Source organism: Ochotona princeps, chromosome 2, assembly GCF_030435755.1.
Source record: "Ochotona princeps isolate mOchPri1 chromosome 2, mOchPri1.hap1, whole genome shotgun sequence".
NCBI lineage: Eukaryota > Metazoa > Chordata > Mammalia > Lagomorpha > Ochotonidae > Ochotona > Ochotona princeps.
This window is the reverse complement of record NC_080833.1, coordinates 34370720-34380890: the sequence shown is the minus strand read 5'-3', so window position 1 is coordinate 34380890 and position 10171 is coordinate 34370720. Positions and strand designations below refer to the sequence as shown.

The following is a 10171-nucleotide window of genomic DNA, read 5'->3' as shown; positions in this document are numbered from 1 at the left end:
TGCATCTTAATGTTTTATAAGTTCACTAAGAGACTCTTTTTAGGTGCAAAGACACACATTTGTTGAAAATGAATTTGCCACAGCATCAGCTGGCAGAGGCTGGCACTGGGGGCTAATTCTGTCAAGTTAAACTGCAGAACCAGCTGGAGAGTGCATGGTCCGGGAGTGAGAATGGCCTAGTAGGGAAACAGTGGGCACCTCCCTCTTGGGTTACCACTCCCACTGGAGAGCTTGAAAACCAGGCCTGGGGCAGGGGTGGCTGGACACAACAGCACCCGCCAGCATGTGTGTGGGCTGGATATGGATAGTAGGGCTGGTTGGGTTGAACTAGGTTTCAATGCCCATTGACATGTACGAGAGCTAAATGGGATGTGGGACAGACTGAACAAGTCTGTGGTACTTACTGGCAAGCATGGGAACCAGGATAGGGTACAGGCCCGGTGGGGGTTATTGGGAGTCGCGCCGACTAGGCTGCAGCTCCCACTGGTTTGTGTGAGGACCGAGTATGAAATAGGCAGGATCAGGCTGGACTGCAAGACCCGTTGTTTTGTGTGGAAGACAGGGCTGGACACAGCACTGACCTCGCAATTGCAATCATCAGCATATGCATAAGCTGATTGAGACGATGGACTGTGCCAGACCCTGTACTGGCAAGCACACACAAGAATCAGGTCTGGGATCGCCTCAGATGAAGTATCATTGGGGATACCTCCAGCAGAAGTGTTGATCTCAGAACCCCAACCATGATGAGACTATGTCAGCCAGTGGATTCTGAAGAGATTTCATCATGTTTGGAACGGTGACACTGGTAGCATTTCCGAACTGTTGAACTATGGAAATTGCTTGGGCAGGGCCCTCAGAGCATGCCCCACATGGAGGACCTGGGATGGGTGGGAGGCTGGGTGGGGCTTCTCCCTTTATCTCTCCTCTTCCCCCAGAAAGGGAAAAAGAAATTACTGTGGAAGCAATGGTCTGACCCACTTTCCTGTAGCCTTTGACCCTTTGTGACCTAATCAATTATGTAATAAAGCTTTATCTATCTATCTATCTATCTATCTATCTATCTATGTATAAGCACATTCTTCTCATTAAATGCTTCATTGTCTCATATATCATATAGCAGCATCATTTTCTTCAAGAAGCTTCTTGATTTTCTTTGTCATTTCTTCAGCGACACATTAGTCATTCACTAGCATGTTTTTTTTTTTTTTGAAGATTTATTATTATTGGAAAGCCGGATATGCAGAGAGGAGGAGAGACAGAGAAGAAGATCTTCCATCCGATGTTTCACTCCCCAAGTGAGCCACAACGGGCCGGTGCGTGCCGATCCGATGCCGGGAACCAGGAACCCCTTCTGGGTCTCCCACGCGGGTGCAGGGTCCCAATGCATTGGGCCATCCTCGACTGCTTTCCCAGGCCACAAGCAGGGAGCTGGATAGGAAGTGGAGCTGCCGGGATTAGAACCGGCGCCCATATGGGATCCCGGGGCGTTCTAGGCGAGGACTTAGCTGCTAGGCCACACCGCCGGGCCCATCACTAGCATGTTATTGAACTTCATGGTGCTGTTAATTTCTTGTTTTTATTCCGTTGTTGATTTTGTTCTGTAGCTTTTCATTTCAGGGACTATAGAGTAACTGTGTAGTGCAGATTATCATATCGAGATGTGAGGATACAATGCAGTATGCATCTCTACTTCCACACAAAGATGGACTCCCAATGAAACTGTTTAGTATATCTTGACAATAGGATGCTGGACTCTGCCATCGTCCATGCCCGCAATCATGGACAGAGCACTGTGCTATACTATAGTATACTATACTATAGTAATGATCTATACTATAGTAATGATATAGGGGAACTCAGAGAGGGGACAGGGAATTGGGGAGGGGATAAGGGAAATCCCAGGGCCTATGGAACTGTATCATAAAATGATAATAATAAAAAGAAGTACAATTTAAAAATAAATTAAAAAGAGCAGTTTGTCTCTTGACCTAGTGCCCATAGGGGATGCTGACACTACATTCATCCCTAGTGCTAGAGTGCTAGACATCTAATTCTGGGATTTTGCTATATACATCTATTTTTTCATTTCCCTTCATTATAAAAGGCCTATTTTCACTAGGGAGAGAGAGAGCTAGACAGAGTGGTCTTCCGTCCATTGGTTCCCTCCTCCAATGTGGCACTGTCATTTCGGGAGGAGTTGCATTTGAGGCTGCAAGTCACTCTGCACTAGTCCCATGATATGCTGGGCTCAAGTGCTGAAGGGTATCCGGTTTCCAGGGAGGACTGGAATGATTGTCCTATCCCAGCCCCATTCCCTTGCACACCAGGACTACACTAGATAAGTGTATGTGTATGTGCATTTTCAATGTTTTGATTTTGCTGTGTGCTTTCAGGACCATTACTTTGAAGATGTATTGATTTAGGGCCAGCTCAATGACTCAGTTAACTAATCTTCCATCAGCAAGGAACAGATTTCTGTGTGGGTCTCCAATTGTGTTCAGGCTGCTCCACTTTGCATCCAGTCTCCTACTTGTGGCCTGGGAAAGCAGTGGAGGGTAACCCAAAGCCTTGTGACCCTGCACCCACATGGGTGTCCCTGAGGTAGCCCCTGGCAACTGGCATTCAAATAATCGACTCCAGGCTTTGTGGCCCTGTGGGGTGGAAACCAATGGTTGGAGAATATTTTTGTCTCTCCTTGTCTCTGTAAATGTGCCTTCCCAATAAAATAAAAAAATCAATCTTTCTTTCTTTCTTTCTTTCTTTCTTTCTTTCTTTCTTTCTTTCCTTTTCTTTCCTTTTCTTTCCTTTTCTTTCCTTTTCTTTCTTTCGTTCTTTCCAAAAACAGCCTGTAAAACCTTTGCAATGGAGAGTGACGGGGAAAACTGGAGTGAGACCTTTTAACGTCCAGTTGACTCTCCCAATGCTTACAATGGCCACTCACAGCCAGGAGCCACAGTCTCCATCTGGTCTCCCACACAAGGCCACACTCTTAGACAAATTGCATGTGCTTCCACTTGCCTCCATTCAGAGGCCTGCTTACTCCTGGCATTCTTGGCTGAGACGTTTCCCAGGTGCCTCCAGCAAGACCTCCTTCCAACGGGCCCAGGCACAGCATTTCCTACCTGTCACTCAGCTTGTCCATTCCTGATACCCTCTTACCACCCACACCCTGCCTTTTCTGGCACAGTAGGATTCCCCAAGCTGCTCTGACACCCACAACGCTAGTGAGCTAGTCAGTCACTCTTCTGTAGGCCTCTGCTTTTGACCCTATATAGGGCCATGAGTGGAGAAAGGATTCTTGCTTTCAGGCTGGCTCACTTTCCTAACTGACTTGTGCATCATGCAACTATATCACTGGGGGACAGGCACATAATGATGGTCGTGTTGAAACACACACACACACACACACACACACACATCAATGCACACATTTAATTTTTTTCAAGTTTTATTGAAAAGGCAGAGGGACAGTCTTCTCAATCAATCAATCTTATCTGAGACACAGAAGCATGAGATCTTCCTCGGAGTTCCTGGGTCTGCACAATACTGAAAAATGACAATGCAGCATAAAATTCATACAGAGTTGATCATCCCAGTTGGCTCCCGAGAACACACACATCCTCCGTGTGAGTTCTCATTCTGCTTCCAATGCTGCCTTGCTGCTAATCCATGTTCTGCGAGGCAGCAAGGCAAGGCTGCAGAACTTCTCTCATTTCCTTGGAGGTGACCCAGGCTGAGTGTCCAGGTGCTGGCTCAGCTTGTTCTGGCCCAGGTGGTAGCAGGCCTTGAAGGGGACAATCAGTGGAGACCAGATCTCCCAGTGTCTCTCTGCCTTCTGAATAGTTGAAAATTGAAAAATGAAGCAGACACCTCTTGAGGTTAGGAAGCCAAATGAAGGCACAGAGCAGACTCCCCTGCTCTATCGGTGGCCAATGCCTTGGTCAAGAATTGTGGTTTTGTCAAAGACGTGTATGAACAGGTGCTTAGAGTTGTATGCTCTTGTTTTTCCAATTAAACAGCAAACGTGTATGTGCAATTCAAAACAACTTCCTTTTCAATCATCTCAACTTGATGTCTCTGGAGTGACAGTCTTCGTGAGCACTCTGACGGTCATCTGTAGAGAAGACACTTCACGAGTCTTTGTGATAGGTGATGTGAGACATAACAGCAGCAGGTCCACTCCATCAGGAAATCTCAGCTCGGCTGTGATTTGTGTGTGCTGGGACTCCATCTTGGCATCGACAGCTTCCACAGAACTCCTTGATGGGAGTTCACAGGTCTTGATGAAGATCATTTGTGGACTTTCTGATGCTGCTGTACATGGTCAGATCGTGCAAAAGTCTTGTTGCATTTGGGACACATGTAGGGACGCTCCCCACTGTGCTTCCTCTTGTGTCTGGTGAGCTCGTCTTTGCGGGAGAATGTCCATGTGCATCCTGTGATGTCGCATGCATAGGGCCTTTCCCCTGCAGAAGAGACTGAACGTGAGACTTGTCCCATTTCAGGGTAGAGGGCTGTGGGGGGGGGCAATGTTGAAAGTGAAAAGGTTTTGAGCATGTTGTGAGAGGAGAAGTACTGGGGGGAGGTGGCGAATGACACACAGAGAGGCAGGACAGCTTGAGATGGAGGGATGAGAAGAAGCCACACAGCCAGGGAAGGAAGAAAGAAAAGTAGGAACAGTGGGAGTAGCAGCACAGCCCATGGAGGAAGAAGAGTGAAGTGAGGGCAATGTAGGGTAGGTCGCTCTAGAACAGGATCCATGAAGTGACAGTGCCCTTAGATGAAGGGAGGCTCGAGAACCTTCCTAAGGAACCAAACATAGTCCTCTACTTGTTCCCATCATGTCAGCACAAGCTATGCCACTGCTTGGGAAAGACAGTGGAAAAGGATCCAGGTTTTGGGCCAGTGTCACTTATGCAGAGACACAGAAGAAGCTCCTGGCTGTCTCTTAGCTGAACATTGATCACTGTGGCAACCACAAGGGTGTGGTGAACCAGCAGAAGGAAGGGTACTCCGCCTCACCCTCTGCTTGTAACTCTTTCTTATTACACTTGTTTAAATACCCAAAGAGAAGAAGCAGGAACTTGTGCCGCTAACCCTGGATCCTCACTCACCTTTGTGTCTGCGCTCATGGATTCGGAGGTGGGATGGCTTGGAATACGATTTGCCACAGTCTGGATAGGTACACATGTAGGGCTTCAAGCGCTCAGGATTCTTCTGGAACTGAGAGTGCTGGGTCGTCGGTAGGTTGCAATCCTGCTGTGCTGGGAGTTGTCCTTGCACCAAATAAGAACTTGAAAAGCATTGTGGAGTTTGTGCTTGGATCCAAGGGTAACTTGAAACAGACAGGCACCCTGGATGTGGCCCTGAGTAGGACGCAGGCTGCATCATATAGGCTCCTTGGAGGGTCTGGTCACCACCGGGCATCACCATCTGTACTCCATAGAGGTTCTGGCTTCCTGTGGGGCTGACCACGTGGCCTCCACTGAAGGTCTGGTAACCTGTGGTGGTCATCATCTGACCCCCATGGAGAGTCTGGCCAATGCTGGGAGTCATCATCTGGATCCCAGTGGGGATCTGATCAAGTGACGGAGTCATGACTTGACGACCGTAGAGGGTCTGTGCACAGGGTGTTGACATCATCATCTGCCCAACACAGAGGGTCTGGTCAGCCTTCGGAGGAAACGCTTGATCCGCATAGAGGGTCTGCCCACACATGGGGCTCACCATCTGCATCCCACAGAGCTGTGGGTCAACTGTGCTGCGCATCATCTGGCCAAGTGAGAGGCTCTGGGGACTTGTGGATGTGACCACCTGACCCACACTCAGGGTCTGATCACCACCAGGACCCAGCCCAGGCCTCTCTTGCAGACTTGTCATCGGAGCCTCACAGAGACTCTGCTGATCACTGGAGCCATTGATGTGGCCATCCGACGTCATCTGCCTGCTCTGGAGAGTCTTCAACGGGCCACCTTCACTGGGGATGGCTGTGCTGAAGGCAGCGGCATCTGTCTTCTCACAATGGCTTGGGCAGGTTTCTGCAATGTCCATGCCACCCGTCCTCTGGGAGCCTGCGCTGGGCTTGGTCTGATCCCAGGAACTCAGCATCTGGTCCATGCAAACTGTCTGCTTTGGGACTCCGAGAGGAGTATTAAGGGCTGCCACAGGCAGGGCTGTTGAGTCCTGGCTGAGCAATATGTCCAGGAGGCTGTCACAAGGTGCAGAAGTCATGATTGTGGGTGTCAGGCTAGGAATGCCAAGGCTCTGCATGGACACATGCCAGCTGCTCTCATCGCATGCAGCTGGAGGCATGTGGAGCTGTGGCTGTGGCACCGCTGACATTTGAGTCTGTTCTTTCTGTGCTGAAGAAGTGTCCTGGGCACACTCGCTGTCCTCAGCTGTGACAGGGAAGGAGGACATGTCTTCACTGTTACCCGATGACAGAAATATGTCTTCTGTTGTGGGATTCTGCAAAAATTTCAGAAAAAGGGTTCTATAAATCATAAGTGAAGACAGAAGGAATTAGTAAAAAGGAAGGAAAAGAAAAGAAGGTAGAATTAGTAGTCCACCTCATCCTCAATTCCAGCCACATCTCCAATTCGCTATACATGCCAGTCCCTGGTTTAGCTAGCCAGGAAACTTGCAAGAGCAGCATTTCACCAGAAAGGTGCTACAGTCTCATGTGTCTTGTCCTTCACAAATTAACTCCACCATGTGCAACCTCGCCCGGGACATCCTCTTTCTGAGTTGTGATGATAGGGTGAGAATAATGTATTGCCGTCTGGAAACGTAGGGCATTACTTTGCTTAAGTTCCTATCCCAACAAGGGGATGCTCTGGGGCACATGTGTGTTCTTGCATGTCCTCCCACCACGGGGTTGTCTTGGGAGAACCTCTCATCAGGAGACACGTGAATGGGGTTTCCCACAAGTCCCAAAGGTCCATCTGACACCCTGGAATTGGCCTGCAGACTTTTCTGTTTCCGTGGGCTGTGTCCTTCATCAAACAGCCACAAGGCAGCAACCTCTCAAGCAACCTAGCACTCCTCATGCCAATCCCCCAGCCCCACTCTTGACTGGCAATGGAAGCGACATGCCTTCCAGTGTCACGTCCTGAAGATTCTGTCAGAGCAGGGTTTGCCGACAAACTAGGGCTCACGTGAGGGGCCACTCACCTCCTGCTTCTGCCTCAAGTCTCAGTCCAGGGTGGTGCCCATAAGCTCAGCCACACCCATTCCCAGCAAGAACTAGACTCCAGACAGTTTTCCAGAAGAGCAGTCCTGCCGAAGCTCACCTGGCCTGGACCCTGCCCATTGTGTCACCATTGAGACATGCCAGCCTGGGTCAACCCACTGCTATTGCCTCTGACATGAGTGCATGCAGGCGGGACAGGGCGAGCAAGCATCGCTAGATGCCCTGGACTAGGGACGCATCAGAATGCGGGCCACTGAGCGCTTGTTTGACATGGATAGAAGGATTTCTGGAAGCTTCCAAGTACCGAGTCTCCTTACCCGCACATAATGGTGGGAGCTGAGATGGGGCAGATTTGAGGGAGAATCTGAGACCCTCCTTGCATCCCACCAAATCATCTGACCTCCCACGCACAAGGGGTGGGTCTGGCCAGGCTTGGTCTCAGCACCTGCTGGAATGTTGTGACTGGGCCTTGGCAACTGTGGTATGTGTGTGTGTGTGTGTGTGTGTGTGTGTGGTCTGGCTGTGAGGCAGGACCAGAGGAAGGGCCTCCTGGTGCACACAGGGGCTGGATGGGAGCATGGGCTTGGTTGTGGTTTTGCTGGTGCTGGGTGTGGTTCTTGGTTGCAGTTCGGGGTGGGTGTGGCAGAGGCTGCCTGAACTGCAGCACCAGTGGATGTGATGTGACAGCAAGGATCAGCCCAACATTTCCCCTCCCCCACTCGCAGTCCTACTAGGGAGGGCGAGGCCTTTTCTCTTACCTCATTCCTCCTGCATCTCTTTCTGCTGGAGACTATAATCCCCTCAACCATAGAAGACACATTTTTAAATAGCTATGGTAATGTACTGATTGATCAAGAAATTATTCTTTTGTAAACAAATGCATCTACTTAAATATAAATACGTTTGATAGAAGCAAAAGAACCCCCCTCATTTCCAGATAACGCATTATTCTCAACCCATCAGCACAACCCGGAAAAAGGCGCTACTCTTCCACCACAGCTGCTTTAACGGCGTCACCCTCTCTGTGCCCTTCCATCACCTACAATGGCGTGTCCTGCAGCCCCCAAAGCGGCTGTGGTCCGTGGACTCTAGGGCAGCAGCCAGTGCCTTGGGCGTCTTGTCCCAGAACACACACACGCAGTCCTCTGCAGACCCGTGTCTGCCTGGAGGAAGGCCCACGCGTGTGTGCGAAGAAGCAGTGAAGAAGGCCCAGAAGGGGCGAGGCGCGGTAGCCTAGAGGCTCAAGTCCTCCCCTTGAACGCACCAGGATCCCTTCTGGGCCCTGGTTCTGGTCCCCACTTCTCGTCTGTCTCCCTGTTTGTGGCTTGGGAAAGCCGTGGAGGACGGCCCAAATCCTTGGACCCTGTGCCCGCATGGCAGACCCACACGAAGCTCCTGCCTCCTGCCTCGAAATCAGAGCTCAGCTCTAGGCGTTGGGGAGACTTGGGAAGTGAATCGTCGCACAGAAATTCTTCCTCTCTGTGTCTCCTCCTCTCTGTATATCTCACTCTGCAATCACAATGAATAAATCGATCAAGAAAGAAAGAGAGTTAGAGCAAAAGAGAGAAAGAGAGAAAGAAAGAAACAAGGAAAGAGGGAAAGAGCGAAAGAAAGAGCGAAAGAAAAAAAGAAAGAATGTAAGAAGGCCCCAGGCGCTCTAAACAATTTCCACATTCAATAGAACCCTCTCCCTGGCTTAGGTAGCACAGCAGTGCAGTTTTGTCCCATCCCACTTCCCCAAGGCAGAGATTGCACCCCACGACTTGGCAACCCACGGTGCCCTTGTTGGCGGCACAGACTCACCTTCAGCACAACCATGGAGGAGCTCAGAAACAGAGGCAGAGCTACTGGGCCCCGGAATCAGAGGAAGAATCAAAGTCCAAGAGCTCAGTGAGGACTGTGGCTGCTGCAGGTGGAAGCCACTGGGAGCCGCCAGCAGCAGTCAGGCCCTCTTTCTTATAGGCCAGACCCGTGGGAATGTGGACCGTGATTGGCGTTGGGGCTCGGCCATGCCTTCCAGGGGCGGAGCCAAGAGCATCAGCCTAATCTCCTCAGAGTCCTGGCCTCTGGGGGGAGCTAGCGGGCATTCGGATGTTCCTTTCCCAACAAGGGGATGCTCTGGGGCACATGCGTGTTCCCTGCCCTCCCACCACGGGGTTGTCTTGGGAGAACCTCTCATCAGGAGACACGTGAATGGGGTTTCCCACAAGTCCCAAAGGTCCATCTGACACCCTGGAATTGGCCTGCAGACTTTTCTGTTTCCGTGGGCTGTGTCCTTCATCAAACAGCCACAAGGCAGCAACCTCTCAAGCAACCTAGCACTCCTCATGCCAATCCCCCAGCCCCACTCTTGACTGGCAATGGAAGCGACATGCCTTCCAGTGTCACGTCCTGAAGATTCTGTCAGAGCAGGGTTTGCCGACAAACTAGGGCTCACGTGAGGGGCCACTCACCTCCTGCTTCTGCCTCAAGTCTCAGTCCAGGGTGGTGCCCATAAGCTCAGCCACACCCATTCCCAGCAAGAACTAGACTCCAGACAGTTTTCCAGAAGAGCAGTCCTGCCGAAGCTCACCTGGCCTGGACCCTGCCCATTGTGTCACCATTGAGACATGCCAGCCTGGGTCAACCCACTGCTATTGCCTCTGACATGAGTGCATGCAGGCGGGACAGGGCGAGCAAGCATCGCTAGATGCCCTGGACTAGGGACGCATCAGAATGCGGGCCACTGAGCGCTTGTTTGACATGGATAGAAGGATTTCTGGAAGCTTCCAAGTACCGAGTCTCCTTACCCGCACATAATGGTGGGAGCTGAGATGGGGCAGATTTGAGGGAGAATCTGAGACCCTCCTTGCATCCCACCAAATCATCTGACCTCCCACGCACAAGGGGTGGGTCTGGCCAGGCTTGGTCTCAGCACCTGCTGGAATGTTGTGACTGGGCCTTGGCAACTGTGGTGTGTGTGTGTGTGTGTGTGTG

General features: G+C 50.8%; 1 protein-coding gene across 1 annotated transcript in view; it reads right to left on the bottom strand.

The window, feature by feature from the left end:
* Positions 1-4293: 4293 nt before the first annotated feature.
* Positions 4294-10171, bottom strand: part of KLF18 (KLF transcription factor 18) — a 30991-nt gene continuing 25113 nt past the window's right edge. Inside the window, exons 5-6 of the mRNA XM_058680593.1 lie at positions 5118-5649; positions 4294-4469 (exon numbers count right to left, since the gene is read on the bottom strand). Coding sequence (XP_058536576.1) covers positions 4294-4469; positions 5118-5649 — 708 coding nt within the window. The remainder of the gene's footprint in view (positions 4470-5117; positions 5650-10171) is intronic.